The following is a 17106-nucleotide window of genomic DNA, read 5'->3' as shown; positions in this document are numbered from 1 at the left end:
CTGGGCCTCACAGGGTGCAGTGTGAGCACAGGCGACCCTGAGAGTTCCGGGCAACACGCCTACACCGGGCCCGGACACCCCGCGGTCTGTCCTCTGGATACCGGCCTCAAGCCCCACCCCTTGGGGTCCTGCTCAGCTCTCAAAGGCCAGGCCCCACCCCCTCCCGACCTGTCATCACAGAAGCCGCACGTGGCCGGGGCGGGACCTGAGGCAGTCCCCGTGTGTCACTGCGCTCCTCAGCTGCCGATTGGCTGAGCACAGCAGGAGGCCGGCTTGGGCCTCGAGACAGCTGCCGTCAATCAAAAGCCGCAGAGCCCAGCCAAGCCCCGACCTAGCCCAAGGGTGAGCCCGGAGGGGTCGAATTATCCAAGCGGTCAGCCCGAGCCCCGGGAAGTGAGGCGGAGCTCGGGCAGCTGGGCGGGGCCCGAGGGAGCAGGGTGGGGCCCATCAGAGTGAGGAGTGGACGGGGCGGGGCTGGGGGGAAACCTGCAAGGGGGAGGGGCGTGGCTCGGGTAAGGGAGGAAAGAAGGGAAGGGGCGGATCAGGGGGAGGGGAAGGGCGGGGCTATGTGGCGGAGGCTGCGGCTGCTCAGTAACCGCCCCCAACCCCCTATTCTCTTGTCCCTGCCCCTCACTAGGTGCAAAGGGATCGACCACTGGAGCTACAGGTGAGGGAGGAGGGATGGAGTGTGTTGTTGGATAAGGGGAAGGGGATGGATGGGAGGAGGCGGGGTGGGAAAGGGGTCTGTGGGAAAGCTGGAGGGGGGGAGGGGATCCAAGGGGCTTTGAGGAAGGGAAGGGGTGGGGTACTGTGTGAGGAAGGGGAGGGATTTGTAGAGGGAGCTGGAATAGAAGGGGGAGGGGTCTGTGAGGATGGGACTATAGGAGGAGAGGAAGGGGGGCTTTGGAGGTGGGTACTGAGGAGGGAGAATGGGGTTTGGGGGGGCTATGAAGAGGAGGTGAGGGTATTTAGGGGGTGCATCGCAGGATGATGGGGAGGTCTGTAGAGTGAAATGGGAGGGCTATTTGAAAGAGAGAAATAGGGTGTCTGTATGACAAAAGAAAAGGAGCCTGTAGTTAGAATGATATGGAGAGAGAAGGGGCTTGTGAAACGTGGGGTCAGCTATGTGAGGAGAAGGATCTGGCAGGTCTCAGGGGCAGCCCTGTCTAGCCCAGTCCCAGTGAAGTTTGCTTGGGGTGGATATGTGACTCTGTAAGGTGGAAGGATAAACCTGTGGAAGATCCTTTGGGACAACACTGTATGAAGACAAGGGATTCCTTTGTGTGAGAAAGAGGGGAACTAAGTTAGGTTTGGCATGGAAGGGGAGGGCTTTATAGCACAAGAGAGGGAGGTAGAGAGTTAGGGAGTATGTCAGAAGGGGCAGAGCAGTATGAGAGTATTTTGTGATTAGAGATAAGAGACCATATGTTGGAATTTACAAGAAATAGTAGGGAGGCAGGAGTGTGTGCATGAGAAAAATGAAGGGGCTCTGTAGAAGGAAGAGGGAAGTAGAAGAGAAATTGAGGGAGGGATACATCTGGAGTGAAAGGGTGAGGGCTGGTTTGTAGGACCCTGGTAATGGGCAGTAGTGGAAGTTAGCAAGTTTGTGCCCACAAAGTGCCCCTGCTTTCTCCTCAGCTCCCAGTACTCATGGAACCCCCGGCCAGGGAGGGAGAAGATGCTTTCAGCACAAAGCCCCACCCGCCTTGGGGGGTGCTGAGTTCTCACATGGGTGAGACCTGTTGCCCCTGGGGGAACCCTGTTAATATGCCCTAAATAAGGCCTGGAGGATGATCATTTCTGCCAACTGTGAGATTATCCAGTAATGACTAAAGTCTCTTTCTCAGTCCATGGTATCTCTAGGGAGCCCTTTCCCTCTCACCTGCCCAACTTCTGTTCCTCACCCATCTCCTGTCGACCTCCATTTTCTACCTGGTCCTACTCTCAATCCCACCCAGGTCATCTTAAGAGCCTCCCTCAACCCCCATTGTCTGTTCCTCACTGATGTCTGCCTTGGTCCCTATCTTCCCTGCCCCCTGTCCCTGGCCTTCCTTTGCCCTGCCCCTTTGTTCTGGGTGTGTTCACTTCCCACTTCCTTCCTTGCCTGGGACTTGGCTGGTTCTTGCCCTCCCTGGGCAAGCTTTGTTTTTCAGGTGTTTGGGGCCCAGAGACCCTGGTAACAGATCAATGGATCTACAGACAGAAGGAAACCCTTAGAAGTCATCTAGAACCACCCCTCCCCTCATTTTACCAGATGGGGAAACTGAGGCCTAGAGAAGTTATATGATTTGCCTAAAGTCATACAGGTAGAAAATGGCAAAGCTAGGATTCAAACCCAGTATTTTTGGCCCCAAATCCAGTACTCTTTCCATACTACCAAGCTGTGTCCACAGGGCCAAACCCTTCTCTTTATAGCAAACATCTCCAGGCCAGGAACTCTCTGGGTAGAAACCAGGCCTCTACCGCTTGCTGAATACTCACTCAGTCCCACCCTCTGGGATGTCCTGGGCCCTCGTGAGAGACATTGAAGCTTATGTTCTGTAAGTGCAAAGGTTCTTTTCCCTTAGAACATGAGTCCTAGAAGAGAGGTGGGCTCTCAATTTCAGCTATAGGAAGGAAGTTGCATTCTTTTTTGACAAACTCTTCTCTCCTCCCACCTACCCAGTAGAGCAAGAACCACTGCTGGTTGTAACGTTCAGCACTGTTTACCCTTGGTGTGAGCTCTCTTGGATCCCTGTGGAGACTGGTATAATACTGAAGGCTCTTCCCTAAGGGCATAAAGGATTTTCCCTTTCTGGATTGGGGGTGGGGTATGAGGAGGGGTTCTAGCTGGGGGCAAGAGTTGCTTTGGAGGAGATGAATGATGTATGTGTAAGGCAGCCTGTGGTGTCAGTGACATGACAAAACTGCCCAAACAAAGGGGGGGCAGGTTGGTGGGGGGTGGGGAGAACAGGCTGAGGCCTGATGAGGACGACCAGATTGCCATGGCAACACTGCTTCCCCGACTGTCTCTTAAAGAGAGGGTGGGCCTAGGGCAGACAGATTTTCTGGCTTTCTTGTTGGGGGAAGGGGGGTCACTGGAAGAGAGTAGTGATAGCCTGGCTTTACCAGGTTCAGAAGCCTCTGGGGAAAGTACAGTTTGCCCAAACAGGCAGGGCATCAGAGACCTTGTTAGACAATGTTAGCAGCATGGCCCCTTACTAGAGGAGGAGGAAGGTGGGATTGAGCCGGTTTACCTAGATGTCTACTTTTTTTAGCTGGGGAGGGACAGGCAGTACTGAATATCTTGTTAGGCAATGGGTAAGTTAGAGTATGACAGAATTTAGAGCTTGAAGGGCCCTTTAGGCATCATGTATAAAGTGAGAATAATTGGTATCTTGTCCTGTTTATCTTTTAGGATTGTGGTAAGTTTCAAATGAGATAATGATTAGTGAAACGCTTTTCGAAGTATATTATACACATGTAAGGTGTGATTATCTAGTCCAACATCCTATTTTAAAGATGAGGAAACAAGCCCAGAGAGAAGAAATAATTTGTTCAAAGTCAAGATAGTAACCCAGGTAGCATCTCTGGGTTCTCCCCTAAACAGGTTGTTATTCTACCCTTAAATTCTACCATGGAGAGAGTAGAACTAGATTGGAACAAGCAAGGAGTTGGATGATGACTAGTGAAACTGGCCTGAGGACAGCACAGGCATGGCCTTGGAAGAGAGGGCAATAGGTTTGAGGTGGGATTTACTCCTATTTGGTAAAATTAGTTTGATGATGGCGGCAGGGGAGGAGATAGTCCTAGATTATTTCATCTCCTTGGGAGCAGGATCTCATTGATCCATCATTCTGAGGAAAACTGAATTTCTGAATGGGGTAAGCTACTAAGGAGAAGTGAGTTTCTTTGGCCCTCTTCTTTGCTGTTATAGGTTGGGTTAAACAAGACCAAGATGGCTGAGACTCAGCTTTTGTTCTTCTGCCTTCTCCCAGACCAGGGTAAAAGGAATCCTGGATCCCCTGAGGATTGCTTACTTTCCTTCCTTCTGCATAGGAGGAAGAGAGTGGAAAGTAAAATATTCCCTTCTCCTGGGACCCTTGGGTGTGTGTGTGTGTGTAGGGGAGGGGAAGGGTCAGAAAAGGCAAAAACTAGGACTTTGTCAGGAATAGGTTTCCCTAACCCTAACGCAAAGGTTCTTTTTCTTTCAGATTGTGAATGCCTCCTTACCTGTCAGGGAACCTACCCTGACTGCTCCACCTTCCCCCCAGGCTTCCCATTCAGCATCTTCCTTTTTCTGGGCTCCCCTTGCATCAGCATCATTGATACTACTTGAGGCCAGACAGTGGTGTCTGTGGAGGTGGTGGAGTCACTTGCAGGGCAAGGAGGAAGGATGAACCTTCTCTATCCTCTGTGTTATCCCACTGGATAGAAAATCCTATCCTAAAGCTCTTTTCCTTCTGGTCACTCCACCAGGAAGGGAGAGTTGATGGGTTCACTGACAGAGTGAAGAAGATAATGTAAGGACTAGGTACTGGGGAGGCAGAAGTGCTAGCTGTCCCCTTAGGTTGCCCCTGAAATGACCCTTGGGCCCTAAAGCCTTTGGCACTAGGTGGCTGATCTCTCACTGCTGTTGAGGACACTTTAGCATCCGTATATTGACAGATAAAAGTTTTTTGAAGGGATACTTATTTTTTTCTTTATTCTTCTTCCTCTGCTCTAAACTTCTCTCCTCTGAGTTTTCTGCAGATTCATAGACACAATTTGCCTAAAGGTTTCCTCTGCCCCACAAAGCAGAACCAAATGGGGGCTTTTATGCAGAACTGCCTTTGGGAAAAGGGGACACATGGTTGGTGGGGGGTGGGAGGTAGGGGGAAGAGGACACTTGGTTGGGATTGAGGGCTATCCTGTCATTTAATCAGTCAAGGCCTGGGCTAGGCCTGGGGCCTTTAGTGACTCAGGTAGATAAAGGGTGGAGAGTTTCAAGGGAGCTGTGAGTCATGGGAGTGAGCTCCACCACTGAGGCTGGGCAGCTTCTCTAGTTTCCTTCTGCTTTGATATTGGTATGAACCCTCTTCCTCCCTACCCCAATTGCTCCCCCAACCTATACTATTTAGGTATATACTCCATTCCTCAGGGCCAGTGACCAAGATTTCTAGTGCAAGTTATGGAGTTACTTTTGGGTCCTCTGGGGCATTTTAATCTTGGAATGAGGGCCAGAGGATTCAGGGACACAAATTTTCCTTTTATTCTCCATACCCCTTCCCTCCTTTTCCTCCCCCTCTTCCTCATTCTTCCCTTCCAATTTGGGACTGAGTTGGACCCAAATACAAGGATCCTTTATACAAGGAGGTATGAAGGAGTAGACAAGTGGGGTCTACTCTCAGTGACTCCTTTCCTCATCTGGGGGTCAGAAACTCACCTCCAGCCTGGTCAGTGTGATCTAGAGGAGCTCACTGAGGTCATTCACCAAATCTTTAAAATTATCCACGTGCTCCAAAGCTTTATGCTGAGAGGGGCAAGTCAAAAGGCTATCGGGTTGGCATAGGGCTCTGCCTAAGAGAAAAATCAGCCTTCTTTTTTGTCCAGACTTATGATTTCATAGGTGTAAGGAGCTCCAGGTGAGGAAACTCCCTCTACCAATGAAGATTGGCAACTGTTTTGCAATTTAATTATAATTTCCAGAAACACTGAGAGTTTAAGTAACTTTCTCAGTAGGCCAGAAGAGACAGATGTGGGACTTGGATGCAGGTTTCCCTCTTAGAAGGTCTTTCTGTCTTGAAAAATTCAGGGACTTCCCATTCTTTTCTGGGTAGCCATGAAGCGGGGTTGAGGTCTCCAAATTCCAAGGAACCCAGGACTTCTGTGCCCCCAAAGCTATCTTATCCTAAAAGGGTAAAGGGTGGGTAGGAAAGAAACACTCAGCTGGGAACCCGTGGCGGGTGAAGGGTTAACGTAGGAGGCGGGGTTGGTCTAGGCAGGCTGGCCGCGCTACTGACCAATGGACGTGTGACTGGAGGAGAGGGCGTGCCTGACGAAGTGGTTGCAACGGAGGTCGGGGGGAGGCCGGCCCCCCACAGACCAATGAACGTGGACGTGGCCTGGTGAAGGGGTGTGGCTGGGAGGAGGGGGCGTGCCCGGTGCAGTGGACGGGCCCTGGGCCTGGGGGGTGCTGGGCGGGGCGGTCCCATCAGCTGGTAGGAAATGGCCTGTGAGTCAGAGGGGCCGCGGAGCCGGCGGCACGGAGCCGGGGCGGCCCCGGGAAGGGACGGGCGCTGGGAGGGGCACGACAGCAGCTGGGGGGGGCCGTGAGAGCTGGAGCCAGTACCGGGGACATAGCCCGCTAGCGCCGTGCCTCTTCACAGACTGAGCCCGATCCACCCTTTGTCTGGGTTGGGGGCCAGCAGAGGGGAGGGGGACCCAGGAGGAGAAGCAACAACATCAGCCGCGGTTCATACACTTTGGGAACGGGGTGAGTTGCAAGGATGCGTTTCAGATGTCCAGCTGGGAGACCTCTAAATAGGGACAACTGGGGGGAAGTGGGTTCTAAGAGACCAGTGGTGGGGAGAACTTGCCAAGATCAAGTCTAAGGAGCCAGAGGAATCAGAAGGCCTGGTGGAAGGTTGTAAGATCTAGTCTGAAGAGGATGAAGGAGGACCAGAGAGGTTGGAATGGGAGAAAAGTTAGGATTGGAAATCAACTCTAGGGGCTGGGACTGAGAATTTGAATGGACTGGGATGAGAAAAAATGGCATGGTGGTCTGGTCTGGGAAAAGAGACTGGGGTGTGTGGGTAATAGCAGAGGATGGGGGCCTAGGAAACTTGGCTTGGACATATGAAATAGGGGATTTGGAAGTTTAGATTGGGGACCCTGGAATGTTGGTGGAAGGTCTTAAGTCTAGATGGATAAGGAAGGAGACTCAGGAGCAAGGAGGAAGATGTAGAGTGGGACCATCCCATCTAGCTAGAAGGAGAGAGAGATCCTGGGGAAATACTAGCAGCTCTCTTTGAATATGTGCTTCCCCTGCCTGATTAGGTAGCTGAACCATTCTCCATATTCTCCTCCCTCCCCCTCTTTGCTGACTTGGTCAAGAGCAGAAGTGGGCAGGTTTAATGTTTATGGGGAGGGGAAGAGAGGGAAGGAAGGAAGAGGCTGGGACTAGGCTCCTGCTCTGCCCTCCCCCAATACTTCTCACTTTGGCCCCAGCAGGTGTCTGAAAGTGCTGTTCCCATGGTGTTCTGGGACTTGTAGTCTTGTTTGGTGACGTGCCCATGGCATGCTGGGAGCTGCAGTCCTTGCAGTCCACACAGACTGGCACAGCTGTTTGACACCAGCTGGTGTTTCTGGGCTCCCACCTCCTGCACAGAGGGTGAGGTCCATGCCTCTCCACTGAATCCCATCCTCCCTCTCCCATACACAGAAGAACCCTTCCCAAGCGGCCTTATGAGTCAGCTTAGAGTCCTGGTCTACATCCAGACTGGCTCCATGGTTAGAAAAGCAGGAACCTCTTGTTAAAGGGTCTGGTACTCCAAAGGGCACTGAGGTAGTGATCAGATGCCAAGAATGCTGGGGTCACCTGGGGCACCATGTCATCACCCGGCTTCCCCAGGAGGAGTGCACCGAGTCCCTGGAAGGTCAGAAGCTGAGTGGGGGTGGGGGTGTGACCTGAAATAATTGCTGTAGGGAAGAAGGCTGAGGACATTTTCCTCAGGGCATATGTTAGCTGGGTGGAGAAGAATTCAACAATTCATTTAGCATCTTCTTTGTGAATGCGGTGTGTTAGGCTGGGGGAAGGGAGGGCAGAGTAGAGAAAACAAGAAAACACGAAGTTTAGTTTGGAGACACCCGTACCCCTCCAGAAATGTAAAATCCTGAATTTTGCTAAGGAGAGAACTTTGAGATTCCAAAAGACCTTGTGTGGTGGAGTAGTTAAGGAACTTATTGAAACTCTACCCATAATTTAAAGTCCAGCTCAATATCCACCTAATCCATGAAAACTCTTGACACTAGTCCATAGTGATTTTTCCTCCTTCTACACTTCCTTTCACCAGTGCCTTCCAGGGACGGTCAAGTCCCCCTGATCTGAACCCTGGGCCTTTTCAATGGTCCGATGGATCCCAGCTTCACCTCACTTCGGGGATAAGGTCTGGAAAGGTAGAGAAGAGAGGTAGAACAGGCACACTTGTAGAAGGAGAAGGGAACTCTGGGTAGATAGAGTCCAGTGGAGAGAAATAACCTGTGTTAGGAACAAATGGAATTGGTGGGCAGTTCTGCCTTACCTGAAGGGAAACAGTTCCTATTCCTGGTGCCTATTCCAAGAGGCTCCTTAAACACCTCCCTCCAAATGGGTGCTTGAGTGAAGGATTTATTCAGGCGAGGTGGTGGGGCTGAGGGTGGGTGTGGGTCTAGTACATGTGGGACAAATTAGTGAGTGTGAAATTGCGTTTAGTATGCTGCTTGTTTCCTAGAGAGTAAACACAGCTGTCCTGGAATAAAGAACCCACCTTCAGAGTTGAAGTTGTTTGTGTGAGTTTGTGTATGAGTATTTTGGGGTGGGGTGGAGGTTTTCCCCTCTGAAGTAAGGGGGCGGGGTTTAGGTGCCTATGGCAGCAGCTCTGTGCTGCTGCCCTCTTCTGTGGCTGCCTTATCTTTGGTTTACAGTGCCCTGGGGGGAGGGGCAGGCCCTGGGAAGGACTGCCCTTCCTAGCTCCCTCAAATCCACTCCTCCCCCCACCCCAACTTCTTTCTTCTTGGGAACTGAGCCTCCTGTTAAAGAGCCAGGCTGCCTGAGAGCCTATTGGAGACAGCTTGCCTGCCAGAGTGCTGGCCTAGAGAGCCAGGGAACTAAGTGAAGGCAGTGGGGGAAGTGAAGGGTAGGGTCTAACTGGGAGGAGCCCGGGCCCTGGCTGGGGCTGAGAGGAGGGAGTAAGGGTGGGGGTGGGGTTAGGAAAGGAAGAAAACTGGATGGAGATTTGCAACTTGGGAAGTGGGGGGTGGGGGGGGTAGTAGAATCAATCGATCTCTCTATGGCCTTGGGGCTCCAGATATGGAGTTTCTTTTTGGAGACTGATGGGAGGAACCAGATATCGGGACAGTGTTGCCTCTGTCTAGTATTTCTCTCTGTGGGGGCTTAGCAGGGGTGTAGGTAAACTGAGGCGAAGACAGGCTTGGTTATTATACCAGTCACCACTGGAACTGGGCATAGAATCTCAGAGCTGGAAGGGATCTTAGTGGGGTCATCTAGTCTAGTTCCACTAGCAAGAATCCCTTTACCTGTGCCTATTCAGTCTCTGCTTTAACTTCAATCACTGTCCCAGTAAGGGAGGCTGTTTCATTGTTGGACAGCCCTAGTTAGAAAGTTATTTCTATTGAACCAAAGTCAGCCTTTTTGAAACTTTCACCTACTGCTCGTAGTTTGGTCTTTGGAATTAGAATAAATCTAATCCCTCTTTCACATAACAATCCCTCACCTATTTAAAGATAGTTATCATATCCCTCTAAATGTTATCTTCAATAACCTAAATAAATCCAGTTTGGGGGCAGTCATTGGGAATTCCTTACTTCTCCCAGGGAGGGATGGTTGGGTTAAAGAGAACATGGCCTTGTGGCCTTGACATGAATCCTGACTCATCTCTCTGCTTTTCTCTTTAGCGTCCCATTTGAGCCAAGGAGCTGCCCGGGATGGTGGCAGTGACTGTGCCAGTGGAGTGGGCATGGGCCAGACTACCAGCTAGTGGACAAGAGCAGTTGGAAAGGGGGATTAGAGAGCCAGGCAAGGGCCCCCCTGCAGCGTGGTGAGTGCTGGGTCTCAGAAGGATGGATAGACACTCAAATTAAGTTATCTTTCTCCTCCAGGACAGGGTCTGGATTTCTTCCTCACTCTGAAAATCCTCCTGGGACAAGGCCAATTCCCTTTTTACTGATTATCTAATATGTATGAAGAGAGCCTTTTGCTAAGTGTGGAGTTGGATATGTACAGAAAAGGCATAGTGCTTACCGTCAAGGAATTTCTAGTCTAGATGGAGAGACTGGACTTAGGAAGAAACTGGAGAAAAATTAAAAACAGCATCAAGTACAAGATCATCTAAATCCAGGTCCTTATAAGTGCAAGTGATGATTCCTCCTCTTCCCACTCCTACCCCCCAACTGGTTGGATTATTTAAATTCATACTGCATATTGGTTCTAATCCGTTGGATTAAAACCAGTTGTATATTTTACATAATTATAACTTCTAGTAAGTTTGGATTCAAATACATGGAACCACGTCTGGGGAAAATTCATTATTCAAACTAACTGGGACCTGTCTGTGCTATGGATGATCTTCTCAATGACTGAAGTACATAAAGAGTAATGGGGAAGTGGGATTAATCAAGGCTTCCTGAAGGTGGTGAATTTCTACTTAGATTTGAAGAGATATAATGCACTTAGATTAGTAGAAAGGAGTAGAAAAGACATTCCTAGGTAGGGATACTACCATATAAAAAGGCACAAACTGGAGTAACAGGATGTTGTTACTGGCTTTTGATGGCACAAGGAGGGGAGGGTTGTGAGGGATTTCTACCCTAACCAACATCTTCTGCCTGCCTTATTCTATGCTAAGGACTAGGAGAGATGCAGGAAGAATGAAAGACATACCCTCTGCCCTTGAAACACTATCTTCAGGGCTCTTCATTAAAATCCTTATCCTGGTGTTCTAGGTCCTCACAGATTGGGCCCCAACCATCTTCTCTGGTCATGTTTTCCATTATTTCTTTTTATGTACCATTCCCTCCTACTAAACTCATTCTTGTTGTTCTCTGACTCACTGCCTTTGTTCACAGTGTCCACTGTGCTTATCATGCATTATATCTCCTTTCCCATACTCCATGTCTCTGTTAAAATCCTTCCCCTCCATTAAAGCCTAGTTTAGGTACTAGCTGTTCTATGATGCCTTCCTTGATTTGCCATTCTCGAGCACGAGCATGCGCGCGCACACACGCACACATACACACACACACACACACACACACACACACATATATCCCACCCTAGGAAATAACTTCTCCTTCTGCATTCTCATAGCAGTTATAGTCTAACTTGTCTTATGTTTATTTCTACGCTATCATTTCCTCCCCCTCCTAACTAGATTGTAAGCTCATTGTGGGTAGGTAGAGACCGTGTCTGTTAAATATTTGTGTTCACCAGACTGCCTAGCACAATGTCCTGTACAAAGTAGGGGCTTAATAAATATTGAATTGTACTGAATTTAGTTAGGGGAAAAAAAGTATTAATGGATGAAACAACTAAGACCAAATATAGGATAATCCATAGGCAAAAATATGATGAGAAATGTGGCACAAGCTGTATGCTGAATGGGGTAAGGAAGGTGCATTATAGGATACGGTGAATTTGGGGAGGTTTTGTAGACATGAGTATTGATCTGATCTTGAAGAAGTCTAAGAATTGGGTAGGTAGAGAAGAAGATGAAGAGCTTTCTGGCTAGGTGGAAAGTAAGGCAGTTAGGTGGAGCAATAGATAATACAGCAATGAGTTTAGAGTCAGGAAGACTTGAGTTTAAATCTGGCCTTACCACCAGCTTTAGTGACCTTAGAGGAGTTGTCCTCTGCCTCTCTGTCCTCTGCCAAATGAAGGAGTTGGCCTCCATGTCCCTACCAGCTCTAAATCTACGATCTTATGATGCTGTAAAATGAGAGCAAGTATTGAGGGCAAGAAAGCAGAAAGGAAAGCTGTAAATAGATTGTCTCTGCTTGATTGTAATATATGTGTTGGGGAGAGATAAAGTTGGATAGAGATGGAAAAGAGAGCCAAGGCTGTGATAGGCTGTTTGGATTTGATGTTGGAGGCTACAGGGAACCATCATAGGTTCTTGATCATGGAGTGACATGATGAAAACAGTGTTTTAGGAAGGGTTGTCAGAAAGCAGCATGGAATGAGAGGAGACTAGAGGCAGGGAAACTTGGTAAGGGGCTATTGCATCAATAAATTATAAGATAAGGTAGGCTGCTAGATTGGTATTCCTCGGAATATTGAGGAAAGGTCAAATTTGAGGAAGGAAAGATGAAAAGGTGCCAGATTAGATAAAAGAGATAAAGGTAAAGATGTCAAGTAGATTTCTAGCATTGATATTGGGACGAGGTTGTTGCCATGGAAAGAAATGGGGAAGATGAGAAAGAGTAAGAAATTCAGGCTAAAGATTAATTTTATTTTAGGTCTGTTTAGTGTAGAGAGGTCTTTTGGGCAGCTAGGTGTGTAGGCCTAAAGTCCAAGTGAAAGACCAAAGATATAGATGTGGATTAAAGGGGCAATTCAAGGAGTAAATCTGGGACACTCCACAGGATAGTAACTTCCCTCCCTTTTCCTCTTACTTTCCAGATGTGCCCAGGACCCCCAGCCCAGGCCCAAAGCAAAGGCCTCCTGGGGGAACTGCTCTGACTTGAGGGGAACTCCATGCGCCACGTGCAGGTGGAACCAACTCCATCCCCTGAACCTGGCCCCTCAGAGCCCCGAGCTGGGCAGGGGGGCCGGAGGGGTGGGCTGCTCATGGGTTTCAGCCAAGCAGGAGGGACTGTGTCCCAGGGAGTCTACCAGGTGTCTGTCTTCTCCCCTCTGGCCAGCCCTCCTGAACCCCGTAGAGCCCTGAAGAGGCCAGGACCCCCTACTGAAGGTGTCCGTGAGGCAAAGCGAGGTCCAGGAATAGTGGGCAGGGAAGGGCAGACCCTTGAAGAGCCAGCCACAGTAGAGCCATTGGATGCTGGGCTCAGCCTGGGGCTTGGAGGGGCAGGCCAGCACTTCTCACACCGTGGCCTCCAGGTTGTCGAACATCGGGACAGCCCAAATCCACCTGGGACTGCTGGGGCCTGGATTTCCCCTGGGCCTCTACCACATGCTTCCTATAGCACTTTGCACACCAGAGACTGGGGCCCCCCAGAGCCTGGGGGAAAGGGGGGTCTGGGTGAGGCCCCTGGGCCAGTGGTACCTTCTGGCCAGCTGCACATACTTGATGCTGATTTGCACAGTCTTGCACAGAAAGGGGAAGAGGACCCAGGACGTGAGATGGGCAATGGGAGCAGCTCCTGGCCTGGGGAACCTCCTGGCACTGCCAATGGACACAGCCCTGAGCATACTCCCCCAGGCCCAGCCCCCCCAGGGCCCTGTCCTGCCAAGCGGCGGCTGCTCCCAGCTGGAGAGGCCCCTGATGCCAACTCTGGAGATGAGGGACCAGCCCCCCGAAGGCACAGGGCAGCTCCTTCTGGCCCTCCCCCTGCTGCCCGAAGTACTGATGCCAAAGCTGCGCCATTCTGGAACCACCTGCTGCCCGTATCCAGGGAGTCAATGCAGGTGAGCTCTGGGCTGGAAAAGAAGCGTGTAGCTACAGTTTGTCCTGTAGCCACCCTCTATTTATTCGGTTAGAGAGTGCTGCTCTAATCCAATCCATCTAGCCCTATAAAAATAAGCAAGCCATTATGTATAACCACACGGGACTTTCCTCTGGAACTAGTGTCCCTTTGGGTGAATTTTGTGGATAAAGGGCTGGACTGATGTCCTGTCCCTTGCCCACACGTCCACTGCAGATATTCTAGGTCCTGTTTCATCTTCATACTTTAACCTTGACTGTTTCCTCCTAATACCCTCACTCTCTGAGGATAATGTTAGTTTGGTTTAGGCAGAGCAGTCCTGAATGGGAATTTTTGCCTTTGAGCCCCACCTCCCTCTTTCACCCCTAGTTCTGACTCCCCTCCTCTTACCAGTCTTGGCCCTCCTTTCTTCTTCCTGTCCTTTGCAGGGATTGGCAGACGGCAGTCCTACAGGGCGAAGGCTGAAAGGTGCCCGACGTCTAAAACTGTGAGTGTTTGACCTCATTTCTTATACCATCTCCATGCTAGCCAGGCACAAGGTTGCTCCTTTTCTTTCTGCAGATGGTCATGGGTATTTGGTCCAGTAAGCCCCAGGGGATGGAGGGAGATGGGATGGATGCTCCCTGGAGATGCTCTAGTTGTATAGAAAAGATGGTAAGGAGAGAAGCTGGGGGGAAAGAGGACTCCTGAATAATCCTTTTCCTCTCCCCCTATTAAGGAGCTCCCTACGAAGCTTCCGGAAGGGGCCAGGCCTGCTGATCTCTCCCAGTGCCCCCCCTGTTCCTACCCTTGCCATCAGCCGCACCCTGCTAGGCAATTTTGAGGTACTGAACTCCCTTGGGTTCTGGAAAGGCACCAGGTGTGAAGTGGGAGAGAGGGGGATTAGTAAGGGGAGAGATTCCCATCGGGACAGGTCCCTAGGGAAATTGTTGTAAGGAAGTGGGGGAAGGGATTGGTTTTCCTCCTTTAATACACTGTCCCTTATTAACATCTAGGAGTCATTGCTTCGAGGTCGATTTGTACCATCTGGCCACATTGAGGGCTTCACTGCTGAGATTGGGGCCAGTGGTTCTTACTGTCCCCAGCATGTTACCCTGCCTGTTGCTGTCACCTTCTTTGATGTCTCTGAGCATAGTGCCCCTGCCCCCTTCCTGGTAAGGACTGCTTGATCCTGTTTTACAGTCTCTGGAAGGTTATGGGGAGGCAGGGGAAAGGGGAAAGGAAGGAGGGGAGTGGTAGGACAATCATCAGCTTTTGCCAAATTTTCCCCTCTTTCCCCTCCCTTTGAAATCTAATGGATAGGTCTGGGGTTAAGAGCTTTGGTGATTGGAAAGGGATGGAGCTCATGGCTTTGAGGAGGGAAGGGGTTCTAAGAATAAGAGGTTGGGGGGCTCCTGGGGACCTTGGTCTTAGCTGATGGCTCCATGGCTCCTCTGGAATCCCCAGGGCGTCGTGGACCTGAACCCTCTGGGGAGGAAGGGCTATAGCGTTCCCAAGGCGGGCACCGTTCAAGTGGTGAGTCTGCCCCCGTGGGGAGAAGATGGGTGGCAGCAGGCCCTTCTCAGCCTCACAATGTGGAGTTTAGTGTGGGAGGGGATGGTGGGATGGCCCCCTAGAATTTTTCTTGACCCTTCTCCCCCTACCCCCCCAGACCTTATTTAACCCTAACCAGACGGTGGTGAAGATGTTCCTTGTGACCTTTGACTTCTCGGACATGCCTGCTGCCCATGTGACCTTCCTTCGCCACCGACTCTTCCTGGTGCCTGTGGGTGAGGAGGGCAGCGTGAGCCCCACTCGCCGCCTCCTCTGCTACCTGCTGCACCTCAGGTAGGGAGGGGTCAAGGATATAGTTGGCAAAACTCAGGTCTTTCCTACCTTGATTGATTCCAGGCATTCTTAGATATAATTTCCCTTTCTATCTTCATATCTCTTCCCCAATTCTTTTCTTTCCCTCTTCATCATCTGTTTTTCTTCAATCCAATCATTTTGTCTTGTCCCAGACCTCACTTTGCCTCCTCCCTGTGTGGATTCTCATCTGGTTCTCTATCCTTTATGCCTACAACAGGTTCCGGAGTTCTCGCTCTGGCAGGCTGTACCTACATGGGGACATCCGCCTCCTCTTCTCCCGCCGAAGCCTGGAACTAGACACAGGGCTCCCCTATGAGCTGCAGGCCTTGACAGAGGCCCCCCAAAATCCTCGTTATTCACCTTTGCCCTGACTTCCCTGATAATTTCAGGCCTTTCCAAGGACACTGGCCTACTCCATCTTGGACTCAGTGGGCCTGGAGAGAGAGGCAGGTCCTCCAGGCCTGAATTAAAGGGACAGCTATACTCAAGGCTGAAGTATTGACCATTTGGTGTTTGGAACTCCTGTTCTCCATCTTCCAGCTAATTAATGCCCTGCTCCAGGTTCACACACACTGTCTCCCCTCCCTTTTGGCTTCCCAGCCACTACCCTTGATGGTGAAGAAGAGAAATTTCCCTGATGTCTGGAGTTGTAGGGGGTGGGGCCTTCTCCATGTTCTGTAGACGTTGGGAACACAGGCCTATCACCCTTCACTCAACATTCCCTTCCCATCCTGGGTGGGGGCCACCTCTTGTTTTATTTATTGTTAATTTATAATTTATTCAGTTGGGATGGCTTTGTTGACCTCCAAAACCTGAGAATTGACATTGTTCCACCCATCTCAGATACTGCCCTAACCTCCAGTTTTCAGCAGACTGATCTCTGTTAAGGGGAATAGAGCTGCCCTCTCTTAGTTAGGGGCAGTGAGGCTAGGAGGAAGAGGAGAGTATAGCAGAATGGTATAGGGGTGGCCTTACTCCATGTGCCTGAGGGCCAGAGTAGAGGTGTTATCCTGAAGAGACTGGGTCACTAGCCAAAGACCTAGTTTTCCTACTTCCTGTTCTCCCTTCCCTTGCCCCATGATGCCTGCCAGAAACCAAATGTATGTTGTGTGTTAAGTGTGTGTGTATGTATGCATGTGTATGTGTGTAGTAATGAGGGTGAAGGTGGGCTCTACACTCTAACGTGCTCCTCCCCCTCCATCATCTGCTTCTCCCATCCTTGGAGTCCTGAGTGAAGAGTGTGTGTGTGTGTGTGTGTGGAGGTTGGAGCAGAAGAGGCATGGCTAGGGGAGCAGAGTCAGGGCCAAGAACTAGGGCTCTCCTCCTTCCCACCTCTTGCCTGGGGAGAGGCAGAGCTCTGGACTCTGACCCGCCTACCTCAGCTTGGGGGAGGAATGGCCCCTGCACATTTGTGTTGTGGTTGCTGTGGTTCCTGGCTGTTTGTTCCCCCTGGACTGTACCCTATCCTGGACCCTGACCCAGCCCCAGCCCTGCCTCCTGGGGATGAGTTTAGGGGAACAAGCATTTGCAGAAACTTGAAAATCAGAGGAATAAATTGTACCTGGTACTTTTCTTAAAAAAAAAAAAGAAAAAAGAAAAGAAAAAGAAATTTAATAAATTTTTGTTTGGAAACATGACTTGAGCATTACACTTTTTGATGGAGACTGAGTGGGGAATACAGACCTTGGAAGAATGAAAGAGGCTGGTCAAGGGCAGATATATTGTGAAACTCTTCAGGGCTTGGGTGCCTTCCTAGCATAACTCATAATGTTAGAAGGGGGCCTTAGAGAGAAAAATCTACTTTAATTCCCCCATTTTATAAAAGAAGTAGGCCTAGAGTGATGAAATTAATTTTTCAAGATCATAAGGTGGGTAGTAAACATATTTGAAGGCTGGGAAGAAATGGGACAGGACCTATCT

At 50.2% G+C, this 17106-nt stretch overlaps 1 protein-coding gene across 11 annotated transcripts; it reads left to right on the top strand.

Moving 5' to 3' along the window:
• The first annotated feature begins 287 nt into the window (after window positions 1-287).
• ATOSB (atos homolog B) lies at window positions 288-16823 on the top strand. Of its 11 annotated transcripts, none has more exons than XM_078152705.1 (12): window positions 6167-6454; window positions 7192-7351; window positions 8034-8126; window positions 8451-8508; window positions 9634-9776; window positions 12356-13321; window positions 13767-13825; window positions 14057-14162; window positions 14334-14492; window positions 14785-14853; window positions 14990-15165; window positions 15404-16823. In XM_078152705.1, the coding sequence occupies exons 6-12, from the start codon at window positions 12431-12433 to the stop codon at window positions 15555-15557; spliced, it is 1614 nt and encodes a 537-aa protein (XP_078008831.1). In that variant the 5' UTR covers window positions 6167-6454; window positions 7192-7351; window positions 8034-8126; window positions 8451-8508; window positions 9634-9776; window positions 12356-12430; the 3' UTR covers window positions 15558-16823. The 11 variants fall into 11 exon arrangements, with proteins under 11 accessions (XP_020832791.1, XP_078008833.1, XP_020832796.1 ...); XM_020977133.2 differs by having other exon boundaries at window positions 8034-8136; XM_020977132.2 differs by lacking the exons at window positions 6167-6454; window positions 7192-7351; window positions 8034-8126; window positions 8451-8508 and adding exons at window positions 288-342; window positions 638-667; window positions 1639-1732.
• The last annotated feature ends 283 nt before the right edge of the window (window positions 16824-17106 follow it).

The sequence above is a fragment of the Phascolarctos cinereus genome, unplaced genomic scaffold (assembly GCF_003287225.1).
Source record: "Phascolarctos cinereus isolate Bilbo 61053 unplaced genomic scaffold, phaCin_HiC Scaffold_4;HRSCAF=312, whole genome shotgun sequence".
Lineage (NCBI taxonomy): Eukaryota > Metazoa > Chordata > Mammalia > Diprotodontia > Phascolarctidae > Phascolarctos > Phascolarctos cinereus.
The sequence above is the reverse complement of the archived record's forward strand: the minus strand, read 5'-3'. Positions and strand labels throughout refer to the sequence as shown.

What these genes read in the sequence shown, in the direction of transcription:
- ATOSB (XM_020977132.2), top strand. Translation starts at nt 12,431, where the DNA reads ATGCGCCACGTGCAGGTGGAACCAACTCCATCCCCTGAACCTGGCCCC. An exon ending in TATCCAGGGAGTCAATGCAG is followed by an intron (nt 13,322 to 13,766) that starts GTGAGCTCTGGG and finishes TGTCCTTTGCAG; the next exon opens with GGATTGGCAGACGGCAGTCC. An exon ending in GGTGCCCGACGTCTAAAACT is followed by an intron (nt 13,826 to 14,056) that starts GTGAGTGTTTGA and finishes CCCCCTATTAAG; the next exon opens with GAGCTCCCTACGAAGCTTCC.